General features: G+C 29.7%; 3 protein-coding genes across 7 annotated transcripts; 1 reads left to right on the forward strand and 2 right to left on the reverse strand.

The window, feature by feature from the left end:
* Nucleotides 1-946: 946 nt before the first annotated feature.
* On the reverse strand, nucleotides 947-5077 carry LOC100745506 (run domain Beclin-1-interacting and cysteine-rich domain-containing protein). Of its 3 annotated transcripts, XM_033321798.1 has the most exons (9): nucleotides 4936-5077; nucleotides 4581-4786; nucleotides 4075-4226; nucleotides 3790-3973; nucleotides 2085-3682; nucleotides 1828-2010; nucleotides 1563-1745; nucleotides 1335-1488; nucleotides 947-1237 (listed from the first exon to the last, which is right to left on the reverse strand). In XM_033321798.1, the coding sequence occupies exons 2-9, from the start codon at nucleotides 4758-4760 to the stop codon at nucleotides 1040-1042; spliced, it is 2832 nt and encodes a 943-aa protein (XP_033177689.1). In that variant the 5' UTR covers nucleotides 4761-4786; nucleotides 4936-5077; the 3' UTR covers nucleotides 947-1039. The 3 variants fall into 3 exon arrangements, with proteins under 3 accessions (XP_033177689.1, XP_012243372.1, XP_012243374.1); XM_012387949.3 differs by having other exon boundaries at nucleotides 4581-5047; XM_012387951.3 differs by having other exon boundaries at nucleotides 947-1255; nucleotides 4581-5047.
* A 396-nt stretch (nucleotides 5078-5473) lies between these two features.
* On the reverse strand, nucleotides 5474-7978 carry LOC105681007 (transcription elongation factor S-II). 3 transcript variants are annotated; one of them, XM_012387952.3, is made up of 4 exons: nucleotides 7757-7978; nucleotides 6847-7024; nucleotides 6393-6748; nucleotides 5474-6316 (listed from the first exon to the last, which is right to left on the reverse strand). In XM_012387952.3, the coding sequence occupies exons 1-4, from the start codon at nucleotides 7823-7825 to the stop codon at nucleotides 5981-5983; spliced, it is 939 nt and encodes a 312-aa protein (XP_012243375.1). In that variant the 5' UTR covers nucleotides 7826-7978; the 3' UTR covers nucleotides 5474-5980. The 3 variants fall into 3 exon arrangements, with proteins under 3 accessions (XP_012243375.1, XP_024224740.1, XP_012243376.1); XM_024368972.1 differs by having other exon boundaries at nucleotides 7749-7977; XM_012387953.3 differs by lacking the exon at nucleotides 7757-7978 and adding an exon at nucleotides 7456-7701.
* Nucleotides 7979-10274: 2296 nt separating this feature from the next.
* LOC100744547 (odorant receptor 9a-like) lies at nucleotides 10275-13822 on the forward strand. Its single transcript, XM_033321808.1, has 8 exons — nucleotides 10275-11640; nucleotides 11775-11900; nucleotides 11968-12085; nucleotides 12195-12456; nucleotides 13093-13194; nucleotides 13281-13371; nucleotides 13445-13581; nucleotides 13661-13822. Exons 1-8 carry the CDS (start codon nucleotides 11605-11607, stop codon nucleotides 13812-13814), a joined length of 1026 nt encoding a protein of 341 aa, XP_033177699.1. The 5' UTR covers nucleotides 10275-11604; the 3' UTR covers nucleotides 13815-13822.
* The last annotated feature ends 827 nt before the right edge of the window (nucleotides 13823-14649 follow it).

Below are 14649 nucleotides of genomic sequence, written 5' to 3' on the forward strand. Positions count from 1 at the left end.
ACGTCACATATAGTACGAAAGTGGTAAGGGAATATCAGATAATCCCCAAAACGTAGGACACGAAAGAGCATTGCATATCACACCTATTCTGTACCTTATTTGTAATACATATATTACAAATACTTCCGGAAAATAAAACATCTTATTAGATTTTAATATTTTATTATAAACTTCGACCATATTAACAACTTTTATAAATAAACAATGCATACTTTCAATCATGATAGGAACCAGGTACAGCATTTACGACTATTATATTTTTTCAGTATAAAGATAATATTTTTATAAACCATTGTACTAAAAATATTATTACCACTTTATAATCAATATTTATAACATGTAATAATTTATTTTTATTTTATTTTTAATCATATTAAACGTCTATCAAATTAATTCATAGTTAAAAAAATAAAAGCAAGCTATAAATACATATTAGAATAATACATTTTGCAAATACGTAATATTTACACTACCTTTTGTCACATTGAAATAATTTATATTATTTAAGTCGAAAACTTATAAATAAATTATATATATCGCTATTTTCGTGTTGACTGGTAACAGTATACGTACTACAGCATGAGTAATTATGTAATATAAAAAAAAATAAATAGAAAAAATACTTCAAGAATAAAGTTACAATTACTTTAAATATCACATTTTCTCAGTCTTTACTACATTTGTAATGTACATAATTATATTAAGTAAATTTTTTTATAAAATGCTATACTTTAGGCGTTTCAAGCAATAGAATGTTTCAATTCGTGAAATTTGCAAATATATTAAATTTTTTAAATTAAAATATAACTTTTACATTTTAACACATCTATGTAACTAATAATATAATGGAGATTTTTGGTAGTTTGAATTTACTTGTTGCTACTTGACAATTTCAATTTTGTATTAAATATGATAAATAGAAACCAAAGCACAATTTGGGAATATCTTTTTTTTACAAATAATAATTTAAATGAAATTTATAAATTATTAATTCGATACTTATATCTAAAAATATGACACAAGATAATCTTACCGTATGTCAAAATTGTTCTCTAGATATTCGTCTATCATGTAAACGAATGCAGCGTGGACAATCTACTTTATTAAAATTCTGCTTGCATTCATTATGAAAACATGCACCACACATTTCACATCTACTAACTTTTGTGAATTCCCACGGAAATATGACATCTTTGGAACGACATAGCTCACATACAAATCCCCTAGCTTGGCATAGCTAAAAACAAGATTAGATCTTATTAAAAGTACAAATATATAACATACACAACTCGGCTTTCATTAAAAATATAAATATTTACTATAAAAAACACTACCTCACAGCCCATAATATGCATATTACACATTTCAACTAATTCTTGCAATCTCATTGGCAAGATACCATATTTAACATGCATCAGATCTTGAATGGAATATACATGGGGTTCACTTATTATATAATTTGGTTCCTTCTTCAGTATATCTTGAACACTAAAAGAAGTAACACAAATTTCAGAATATTATCTTTTTCATAATAAAAAAGAAAAAATATTTGAAATGCATACCTTGTCGCAAATCGACATGTAAATAGAAAATCTTTAAAGAAAAATAATTGTAAACGTAATAATCTTGTTCTGGCTAATTGTTTTATTCGTCTATATAATGATGGATTTAAGTCATTTATTTGAAATAATGGATCTGATGTCATTTGATCCAACAGTCTATATGAAAAGTTTGATACAGAATATCTAAATGGACAAATAAATGAATATATATATATAGTATCATTTTATAAATTATAAATGTATGTTGTCTTATTAATTGTTATACCTGTTAAAATCCCACTTAGTTAAAATTTTTCCTGGTATTAATGCTACCTGATTAGTATGGCATCCAGTACAGAAATATCTACCTAAATACTCACAGTAACGAAATTTATTTGCATATTTTATTGCAACCTTCATTCCACATCCTGCGCACCTGTAATTCTGTTTGGCTATAAGAGTCCGTCGCCTATGTATAAAAAATATCATGTTTAAATGAATAATGAAATTATATATATGTATCTGCTAAATTCATAAACGTACACTGGTGGAGGATGTGATGTAAAAATAATTTGAGGTCTTGGTGGAGCCCATTCTGTTGTTCCACGCAGAGGAATTGACTGTGAATTTTCTGCATCATCTGGATTTATTGGCCAACTTTTTGGTAATGGTAACAATCTTTGTGGTACATCCTTTTCAGAGACCAGCCATTGTAATTCACTCGCTCTCGGTAATTGTTTCTCACTAAATTTACTAAGAAGTGACAAAGCTACCCCTTCCGCGGACATACTACTCTCAGTTAAAGTTGATTCTGTTCCATGTGCAGGGGATGATTGATACAAATCTGCATCTGAATATAAAGATGCCATGGATATGGAAATTCCAGCATTTTTAAGTTTTACTGCATTTCGCTCGTCATCCACTTCTAAATCTTCTATGTCATCTGTAGATATATTTTCTGAGGGAGCATCAGACGAAGTTGATAATGGACTAACACTTTGATCAGTGGTTGTAGTATCAGTTTTGCCATCACTCAGTAGTTCGCGATTCCACGTCCTTCCTTTGTACCGCTCTTCCTGTCGCTGACGCCGTCTTAATCGTATCCTCTGTTTTAAGCTATTTATTTCTTCGTCGCTTTCTTCAGTTGCTTCTTCCATAAGACGCCATTGCCTATTACATTTTACTTGTTCTATGGCAGCTATCATTGCTTCGGAAACACTGAAATGTGCGTTTTCTCTGTCCAATTCAGCATTTGCTCTAGAAAATTGTGCAGAAGCTAAAAAATTTGTTAAACTTTGACCTTCTGTTGGACGCGGAAAATATCCTATTGCCATAGGTTGAACACTGCTTCCTCCATCTTCCATGAAACTCTTCTTTGCTGTTCTTATATCTTTTTGCCCTTCAATTTCTAAATTCCATGGACTAGTGAATTCAGGCGCTGAACCTGATAAAAGAGAAGTTTTTCTTCTTGGCGTTTGAGAAATTCTAATTTCTGTAGAATTTGTGTTATATGCATTTGGATTTCCTTCATTTGGTATAAAAGAAGGAATCCGGTATTCTTCTACTGCATTTATTGATGTATCCTCAGAATTTAACACATCAGAATCTTCGCTAGATTTCTTCATACTTTGATTCTGTTTTGCTTTAGTTTTGTTTTGTACTTTCCTTACAGGAGTCCTTGGCTTTACAAGTTGTTTATTATCCACATTTGATGTTGAATGTTTTAATTCGGCATAATTTACATTAATTATTTTTGATAATTCAACAGGAGATGTTTGAGGATCATTACTTTTATGTGAACTACTCTTTGCAACACATGATGAAGATGCAGAAGCACTTTTTTCTACAGATGTACAATTTTTAGTCAGTACTGAAAGACTACTCCAACTTTTCAAAGGTATATCATTAATTTCTTTAGAATCTAATGATTTATCTTCATATTTTTCATTAGATTTAACATCATCATGTTGCATAATTTTGTTGTCTGAAGCTATTTTTAATGATTCTAATTGACAATTCTCAATATGTATTACTTTATCTCTTGCAACACTAAGATTTATTGTTGAGAAATTAATTGGATATGAAGAAGATCGACGATGTCTCTTTGGACTTGTTTTAGGAGAAATCCAACAAGGTAAAAACTAAAAACAAAAATACTAAGTGAACGATTAGATTAAAATGTGTATCAATCATACAAATACAATGATATACACATTACAATAAATAAAATTGTTTTTGGACAACTTACCAAGGATGGATCAATTTCTGTAAGCAATGTAGGTTGGTTTCTTTCAACTGCTCTTAAACATAAGAGTGTGGCTTCAGCTAAGTTTTCTTGACACAAAAATGCCCATGGTTCAAAACAAGAAAGTAAATGTTCCTTATCAGACAAAAGCCATGGAAGCTTATGTGACAAAGAATGACTTTCTAAACTATGTCATAATAATTATTAAATTATGTTATGTAAATTTAAGTATCTGATATATATATAAACACTAATAGATTAAATCAACATGTTCCTTTTGGTAATTACCTCTTGTACAGCCATAACATATCTTTGTGTGAGACAATTCGAGTTGGTAAATTTGAAAGATAATCTTCTGTTTCAGGAACAACAGGTGACAATGCTACAGAGGGCTGCAGCCAATTTAATCCTTGAATAAAAATCCAACAATCCGGTTCTCCCTTATAATAAATTTTATTAAATTCTTTTCAACATTAAGTTTATATTAAGTATTTCTCTATGTAAATAATATAAAAATATATTGACCATAAGTAAAAATAGTAAAATTATTCTAAATATAAAAGAAGATGACATCTTCAATGAAAGTAAAAAAAAACCAATGTCACTGTCAATGTAAACAAACAATTATAACATAGTACAATTTCATATTACATTGCAATCAAAAATTTAATTGTATTAAACAATAAAGAGGCAAAAATAAAATATGGCCAAGTATAATTACAAATACAAGTAAATTATATCATATTAATAACTATGCATGTCAAGCAAAAACAAGTTAAAGGATTTAATCTTACATTTCGATTAAATATTCGACAGCCATGTTTGAATATCCTTTCCATTACATTGTGAAGACGATTTAAACCACCGTAAACATCCCATACGTTTAAAACACCATCGACCAATAAACCTTCTACCGTAGATCGAAGGTTTTGCAAAAGTTGCCATTGCTCTTTGATGTGGGCGTCTCCGCACATAGTGATGATCAGGAATCATTCACTTTCTATTTTAATATATTCTTTAATTATTTTTCGTTATGTCATCAAATATTTCAGAAAAGTTAACGATCGTTACATATTATATAAACATTATGTATAGCTATTGAAAAACGTTACTTATGCTTTCCTGGATATTTATTAAATTTTCTATTACCGTCAAAAAACTTCATTTTAAATGTTACATCATTACGATCAATTTTACTATAATACTCATATGCTATCTTTTAACGTAAACAGAATCACGTAATTTCATTCTTTTACATGATCTGTTAATAAACCGTAAAAGATTTAGAAACCATTCGAAAAGTACATACTGATGGACATACTTTAATAGTTACACGAATGACATTGATATTAGGTTAGAAATTAGCGTACGCGTTGAAGTACGTAAACCCTTAAATCTAAATTGCTAGAAACATCGAGTGCAGTGGCGGCCCCCAACGGTGATTCATAAAAACTATCAAGTTTATGGTAAAGTCAATCGACAAAAAGAAAAATTATACCCGTGTGTGGTTGTACGGTAACATATGTACAATTGTTACTTAACCAATCCAATTTTTTCAGATAATAAAAATTCTTTAATTTAAATAAAAATGAAACTTTTACATTCGCAATCATATATCATATCTATTTTTAAATATGAAATTTTTAACTACTATATTGTCAAAAAGGGTTCCAAAAATACTACAATGTAATTACATACATGTATTTCAGAACTGTACCCACAATTTCTAATTTTTCACAGATAAAATACGATGTAATCTCGTGCAATATAAAACAAAATATTTTTATTTTAATGTTAGTCGCATATCCGAACTTTTTTACAGCGACAATGCTGTATATACACAAAATAAAAACATGTATCATTCAATTTGTTTAATTTAATGAATTCTTTGTTAATATGTTTTAGGTCCTATAAAGCTTCTATGAGTCTCTAATTTTTAAATCCTATGAGACCTCTGGTAAATCAATCAAATATGAGTATATACAATTCAATGAAAACTAACATACTTTTTGAACTCGTGGAAAAATTAAAAACATCATTAAGCATCCAATGTAATCTGTGAATTGTAAATATGCAATATATTTGCACTGAGTTTCTTTAACTCTAATAATAATGATTAATAATAGGTAGGTCTTGAACGAAATACATTTTCCTGTCCATTGCAATCAGAAAAAACTGTGGAAGGTAAGGATATTTAGCAAAACTTCCATCGATTTCCACATTCGTTGCATAGCACAAAAGTAGTCATAGGTTCATCAGCTGAACGTGTCTGCACTTGATTATAAGTACAATTACGTTTTTTGCACTTTCCACATTTTAATAGATCAGTTTTCGTTCCTTGTACTGTAGCAAGTTGTGCATCATTAATTGCTTCCTTTTTAAACTGTTCCCTTAATTGTTTTATTTCATCGCTTGCCATCTCTTCTGCAGTCATAACAGCAAGCCTAGCAGGTGTTATAGCACCAGCAATAAAATTTGTTCGAAGATTAGGATTTTTTGCGTCACGTAAATTAGCGACTCTGCTTCGCACCTAAATAATTAGATATATATAATTAGGTTTCGCATTTACAGCAAAATATAAAAATATAAAGGAATTAGGACCTTACTCTGTTCTTATATCTATTATCAGTATTTTTAAATTCTGCATAAATTGCTTCTTCGAGTTCTTCTGCTAATTCCTCTGGAGTAGCACAGCCATCAATTGTATTTCCATCTACTCTTAAAGCTGCTGCCAGTAGCTCTCTACATTTAAGCCGTACAGCATCTGTGGTTGTAGGAGCAGGAAACGTAGACTGTTTTCTTTGAATATCTTTATGAGGTTTCTCTTCCTTCATTTTAACATCACTTCCATCTGCATTATCCTTTTCTTTTTTCTGTTCTCCATCATCTTTACTTTTCTCTGATTTATCGTCTTTCTTCTTTGAACTGCTTGAAGAAGTAGAATCTTTTTCTTTATTGGACCCTATGGGAAAGATATAGAATTTTAATTTATCTAAGAGAAATTTTACTTTTATGTTTACTTTTTTATTTTTAATTTTATATTTAAATTTATTTTCTTACCAGATAAAAATTTCTTCCAATTTTTAATAAGAGTTTTTGATAACGATATAACTTCTTCGTCTCTGCTTGATTTTCTTAATGCATTCACTGTCATTCCAATGCGTGTCTTGGTCAGAAGTTCCAAATCCACAGGTAACTTTTGTAATATTTTAAGTAATTCCAGTGCTTGTTCTTGCCCCTGTAATATGAACACACTTTTATTATAAAAGGAAATCTAAGTATACATAATCCATTTATATTTCTTTAATGTAGACTACACATATAGGCATACATGATATTTATATAATCTACTGAAGACATTGTTATTATGTATCTTTATCATCAAAACATGCATTGTAACCAATTTTATATAAGGATATAATTTGTGTATGTAACAGATAATTTTTTTTAAAGCGACGTTAAATGTAAACAGTTGAACTATACAAATAATATATATATATAATATATATATGTAAATATATACAAATAATAATTATAGCATAAACAAAAAGTCTATACTAATGAGCTTTGAATTAGTGCGACTTTAACGACGACTTCAATACTTATGTGTATAGAAAATTTTATAAGCTGCATTTTCGAAAATTCTACAACGAAAATAACATGACTCGCCTTTCTCAAGTTTCATGAATGCATTAAAATTATCGTGCCAAATATTAAAGTTCCATAAATACGTTTTGTTGCTTTAACACCATCGAATTACTGTGTATACAAAAATTTATACGAATAAACATATATTTCTGGAGAAAAGTTTCAAACAATATTTGTATTTGTTATATTTCTTTGTATTTGTTAAACATTTACGATGATGTATTAGAGTAATCACAATTTATATTGGAAAAGAGCTTTGCTTAATGAACAGCCTCCAATATGCCGAGCAGGGTACACAACTATATTTTACTCACTTACTCACCGTCCCGTCTCCGCTCGACATCTTATTTAATTTTTTCTGAATCCGTAGCACTTCTTCCTCAGCACTCATTATGAAAATTTTGTACTTTTTACACAATAAACCAATATAAACACATACAACACACCAATCAAATGAATAACAAACTCCGAGTATGCTTATAACCGTAACTTGCGATGCAGAGTTCGATACTGGATAGGTAACTTGCAACACGCTAAGGTTGCGGTCATTACGTGATATTATAGTGCCATCTTTTGTAGAGGAAATAAGTTAAAAATGGCGGGAATATTTAAAAATTCTATTTGAAGAACATTTCTCATTGTCAGAGGAGGAATGCATAATAAATACATTTGGTGAATTTGCCAAATAGTTACCCCCTTGTCGATTTTGATATCCTTGAAATATTTTGTCAAGATCATCATTCTGAACAATTTTTTCCTATACATATGTGAAGTGGTCGATTTTAGTTTTCGCGTTATACACAAACATATATTTGGTATCATATATGCACTTTCTTCCTATATTTTGTACAAAATTGTCGATTAGATAATATTATTATTGCCTGTATATGCGTGTATGTGTCCATATTATAATTATGTTGATGTAACCGCATTATTATTGGTATTGCCCTCATGACTTGCACGGGACCGCCACTATTTAAATAGCTTAACCCTATCTATTCCTGTGCATTTGAAATTCAGTGATTGGACTTCTAATTATTTCTTTCATTGTTCGTACATCTCTATAAAGATATAAAAAAAATTCCGTTAAATTCATTAGAAGGTAACACATCGACAGCTTCACGCGCCATATATGATACTAAACATACTTTTGTATGCAACTTGCAACCTACCGATCCCTATTATATGCATAGGAAAAAGTTGTTCAAAATGATGACCTTGATTCCAAGGCCATCGAAATTGGCGAGGAAGTAACAGAATAACTATTCGGCAATTTGATTGTGCATTTTTGTTAATATTTTGATTTTATTATAATTAAGTAGGAGAATTTTGATATGATATAACTGAAGATGAAACTGATCTGTTGATTCCAAACATGCAAGCAAATTTTGAAATTTTGATAGGGATGAAAAAACATATGATTAGCACCGAAATGAAATATGAAGATAATTTTGGCGATATGAGACTGATTGATAATGTACTGAATCTTACAATTACTTCCCTGTAAAAAATAGGAAATGTGACTTATCGTGTTCCTCCCTCGGGTCTTCATGTAGAATTTGTAATAAAATAATATTTAAACAAATTTTAGAAATGTTGAGATAATGCATCCGTCTTAATCTAATGTTAGTAAGACATTGGTGTTTAATCAATAAAACTTACGCTTGATTTGAAAATAGTTATACCATAGAATCTATATCATATTATGTAAATAATAAAAGTTTATTTTGAAATATTTACCGTTCTTCTTTGTAATTATTTCTCCAATAAACTTGATTACTAGTTCCAGCACTACCGGTCTCAGTAAATATCATCATTCCCAGTAGTAATAATAAGCAGAATTACAAAATACACTATTCAAAATCCGTAGAGTATTACTCGACAGTCTGTAATATTTTTCTGCAAAGAATGGAATGGAATAAGGCACTCCGAAACATTACAAATACTATTGCTATTAAATTTTTATACGGAGAATTAATTTATAAAAAAAACCTATTAATAATTAAGATTTTTCATATTTATTTACTTAAACTAATTAAACAATGAGCAGTTCATACAATAAAAATTCTGATTCTTGATATCGTCTATAATTTTTCGAATAACTGAAATCGACTACAATGCTATTTCAATACATTCTGATAAGCGCAGTTTATCTTTTTTGAACGAGTAATTTTAGAAGCAATTTTTCGTCTATTACGGAGTCGCAAACAGATTGAAAAAAAGAAAGATGAAATTGAATGAACCTAATTTTCTTATAGACAGTAATAACTATAATATTAATCATACGTATATACTTATCCGATATCAAATAACTTGTGCTACCTATAATAGTGAAAATAACATAAATTGTTGCAGTACTGAGTATACAGTATTGAATATAAAAGATTCATCCAATCATCTTACTAACATTTCTTATTTCTGGTCTATAAAGAATAGATTCATGCTTCAGCAACGATATTGTAGAAACCTTCGTGGTCACGTATCTACCTTACGTATCACGAAACATACGTATGATCGTTCAAGACATTTGGAAACATATTCCAGAAATTTAGGCAGTAAGGTTGTGTGCGCATTAGCGACAAAACTGTTACTTTAGCATTTATATTATATAATAGAGGAACGTAGGGTGTAACCGGGTATGTAAGACAAACTGTATGGTATTACATTTGGGCTAACCTTAAGTTATTATGAGATCATAAGAGTAGAGCAGAAAACATCATAGTGTTTCATCCAGTGAAGTTAAAAAATTTCAGGTTGGAAAGTATTAGTGTTGTGTTGGTAAATTAATAATTCTTTATCGCTTGAATTTAAAACATTATTACGACAAATACTGAATTATATTTTGCAGTTTTTACACGGTTTTTTCACATTTCACTCGATCTCTTATCGCATGCTGAAGTGTATATATCTAATATAAATTATAAGATTGGGTATTTGATTGTGTGGTAAAATCGGTAACCAGTGCTGCTTTGCTGTGCTTGCTTTCTATCTATAGTGTAAATGTGTTTCAGTATTCATTCCTTTTTGCTATAATCGGAACAATATAAAAACCAGCTCGAACAAGAAATTGTTCGGATTCGGAAAAAGATCATACGAAAAAAAAATGTCTAAATAATTGAAAAAAGTTAATGCAAGCTAAAATAAGTTAATATAAACTGAAATAAGCCAATATTTGTCAAAATCATATAAAATAACTTTCCTTTGCAAGATATCCTTATTACTTTTGTCGAAAAGCTGCCTACCTCCGATTTCAATGGTTTTCAATGCCAGTTTTTCGCGAATATCTCAGAAACTAAGCGAATGCATCCTTTCTACGTATAGGAAAGAGTTGTTTAAAATATTGATTTCTACAACACATCCAAAAATCATCAAAATTTAAGGGTAGGTAGTGTTTCTACAGTTTCACCGTTTTATAATAATAGAAATAAAGATTTTATAATTATATCATATTTTATGTGTTTTTAATAGGTACCCGATATTAGCAACACCTATAGAATAAATATTTGCACACTTCCAAACAATCTTGATTTTCTATATTCTAAATAGCTTTTTCAAAGACGGTCTCTCATTTCCTGATTCTGTACGGTCGAATTAAGATTTTCAACGGTATACAAGGTTCTTTTTGCCATTTGACCTTTGCTAGCAGGAGAAATATATTAAGTACCCGGTTATGCCCCTATGGCATTATTAGCAGAAGCAAATATTGAATTTTTTTTTTATGTGAACGAAAGGAAAAAATGAGTCGTTCTCTGGTCGCGTTGTCAAATGTGTACATGCCTATATTTCATATAAAAATGTCCTTTCCGTAAACGACAAAATTGTCGCTAATGCGCGGGGGCTTCAAAAGGAAGAATATGCAATACACACATATCACGATTAAAATATTTTCCATGTCGTTCATTACTATATTGTTATATCAAATATATATATATTGTTTAATGCTATTGTTTATATGTATGTTTGTACAATGTAAACTGAAGGTCATTACAAAACCGAAATGCAACCTGAAATAACAAAATAAAAATATATTATTTAGTGTTTCAGAAGAATGAAAGACGCACAAGCACTGTATTTGATATTTCTTATTACAAAGTATTTAAAAAGTATCTACTATTCTTGGGACAGTTTCCAAATCAATCGCGCTGGAGTAAGAAACTTAATCTAACCGTGATGATAGGCAGTCTATTGACATTACATTATCCAGGTGTAAGTAAAATTATTATAGATATGTTAAACATGTGAAAAATATTTATGTTGTTAAATAAATATTGTGAAGACTAGTTACATGAAATTGATAAAAAGATATTGGATACAATATAATTAGAGATTTTACTTAACAGTTTGTACAAATTTATACGTCATTATACGCAAAAGATGTGGCAAAGTTCTTGGAAGCCATACCTGTAATAACTACGTTAACAGCTGTCTTAATAAAATTGTTAAATCATGTAATTTACAAGGAAAATGTATATAAATTTATAAAAATAAATCCAATGATGAAATTAAAGATTATAAAATGTAACTATTTTCTAGTTCGAAAAGATGTTCCATATCATAAAGAAAGATTGGGAATTGTTAAACGATAAGAGCGAAGCGCAAATTCTTAAGGAAATTACTAAAGAAGGAAAGAAGCTTGGTGAAATATATAGAAGTAATTGTTGTGGCTTATTTTTTGATAAATTTTACACATTGACCATGTCTTTATATACCAACATTTTTCATAATCTTTATACAAATGACGTTATTAATATTATTTTCAGCTTTTATGTTATCATGTATGTCAGGATTTATAATTATTCCATTGTCCCCTGTGATCTTGGATATCATCTCACCGCTCAATGAAACTCGTCATCGAGAACAAATGTTTAGAGTAACATACTTTCTAGATGAAGATCAGTACTTTTATCCTATATATTTTCATTCACTTTGGTGTGCATTCATAATAACGATGATTGCAGTCACTATCGATTCATTATACATACAAATTGTTCATCATGATAGCGCCTTATTTGCCATATGTGGGTAAGTATATAATAATATGTACAAGTATAGATATAGCGGAAGGATATCTAGTGATTTCCTTCATTCGCTACAGTATTTGTGAAAAATAATAAAAATGATATTTTCTATTGAGATACTGGTGAATTTGTAAAACTGTTAAGTCCTCTCTGATTTAGATGATTTTTTAATATGTTATGAAACTCAACAAATTGAACAGCTTTTTCTTTTATATGTAACTATCATGTAACTTTAACCAAAATCTAAACTAACACGTTGATGATATTCACTTTTAAATCGAGCTATAAGTTATACGTATACAACAGGCATCTTTTGCAACCTCGGGTATGCAGTTATTATACAAGTTATCATTAATTATTATTATTGATAACAGAGTTATTATACAAGCCCGTTACATAATTAGCAACCAATGATAACACGTACGCTGTTACGGACGTACAATTATATTATAGAAGGAATTCACTGTCGTGATATCGTTGGATTTTTGCTAATATCTTGGAAATTATGGTCCACTGACTGTTACATGTAAAGGAAAAAGTTGCTTAAAATGTTGAGTTTTATAACATATTTAAAAATCATCGAAATCAGACAGGATGTAACAGTTTTACAGTTTCACTGAGATATTTGACAATGATGTAGGCAGGCCCTCATAACAGCACGAAAATCTACTGATGTTGACACAAATAAAACTTACACTGAATGGCTCAGGCAGTGCTTGACTATGCATAACGATGCCCTCCAGTTAGTAACGATAGAATTATAATTATATAACGATATAATTAAGAAGTTATAATAAAAGTTGACTTATTCTTTCGTTGTATTTTAAGATTATTCGAGATGCTAGATGACAGCAGCCGTAGAAGCTACTTTTTTCAAATTTTACTGACTATGATCGGCATGACCGTAACAGCCGTACAAGTAAGAATTATTTTGCAATTATAGAAAATATTAATAAACCAAACACTGAAACCTATTAATACCTTTTAATTAGGCCGTTATGAATCTCCATCAACCTGAAGAAGCTCTCAGAATTGGTCTGTTCCTTGTAGCTCAACAATTCCACTTGCTTATTATTACCCTACCTGGTCAAGTAATCACGGATCATAGTTTCGAGTTGACTAATGATATGTATGTTAACAAATATGTTTTAAACGTTAGAAAAATCATCAGTTCGGTATAACATCTGTATTAATCTTATATCTAATAGATACCGCTCAATGTGGTACAACATGCCAATAAATGTTCAAAGAGTACTTCACATGATGCAAATGAGATCTAGTAAACCATGTAAGTTGACAGCAGGAGGGATATACGAAATGAACATTGAGAATTTTGGAACGGTACGTACTTTGCAGTGTTAGGTTTATAATTATTTTGTTGTACTTTAAATAATGATATAATAATATTTTTTATTTTAAGACATTTAAAACATGCGTATCGTATTTTACGGTTCTCCTATCCTTGGGTGACTGATTCGTTTTCAAAATGAATTCGACTTGTTCCGTATGTTCAATTTATAAGATTCTCCGGAAGCTAACCATTGGTATTGATGTGGTAATGTGTATCTATTATACTTTTTATGGTGTTATTAATATTAAATGTGTACAAGGCGTACAATGAAATAGTGTTTACATAGAATACTAGCATCGAATAATTATAAGCACACATAAATAAAATCACTATATACCTCATTTCTTCTTTCATATTATTGCTTGAACATGACAACAATATTATTTCTCTTTTTAAATAAATTTTGATCACTACAATATCATCAAATGAAGATGACATTTTGTATTTCACGTTCATAGCTATATCTTTGCGTGTAAAGGCACAGTGTTTAGAACAAAACGATGTTTAAACAGTGTTTAGAACTCTAACATGATACCGAAAGAAAGGATTTGAACTAAGAATGAGATCACGAAAACAAACAAGACGAGCATAACACAGCAAGAAAAATTTTTGTAAGAATTAAATTAAATTAAACTCACACAAAATCCACTAAACTGAACTTGATGTAACTTAACAGCGGCGATGAAATAAATATGAGCACGTACAATTATTTCGATTAAGAATATTAAAGCGAGCACGATTATTTAACATGGTTTCATGCGACGCAAAGCCTGTATCCTGCGGCTACTAACACCTCATAATGAAAGATATTGCATCGTTCTTTCTACGTCTGTCGCCTGTTCTTGC

The sequence above is a fragment of the Bombus impatiens genome, unplaced genomic scaffold (genome assembly GCF_000188095.3).
Source record: "Bombus impatiens unplaced genomic scaffold, BIMP_2.2 scf_0498, whole genome shotgun sequence".
Classification (NCBI taxonomy): domain Eukaryota; kingdom Metazoa; phylum Arthropoda; class Insecta; order Hymenoptera; family Apidae; genus Bombus; species Bombus impatiens.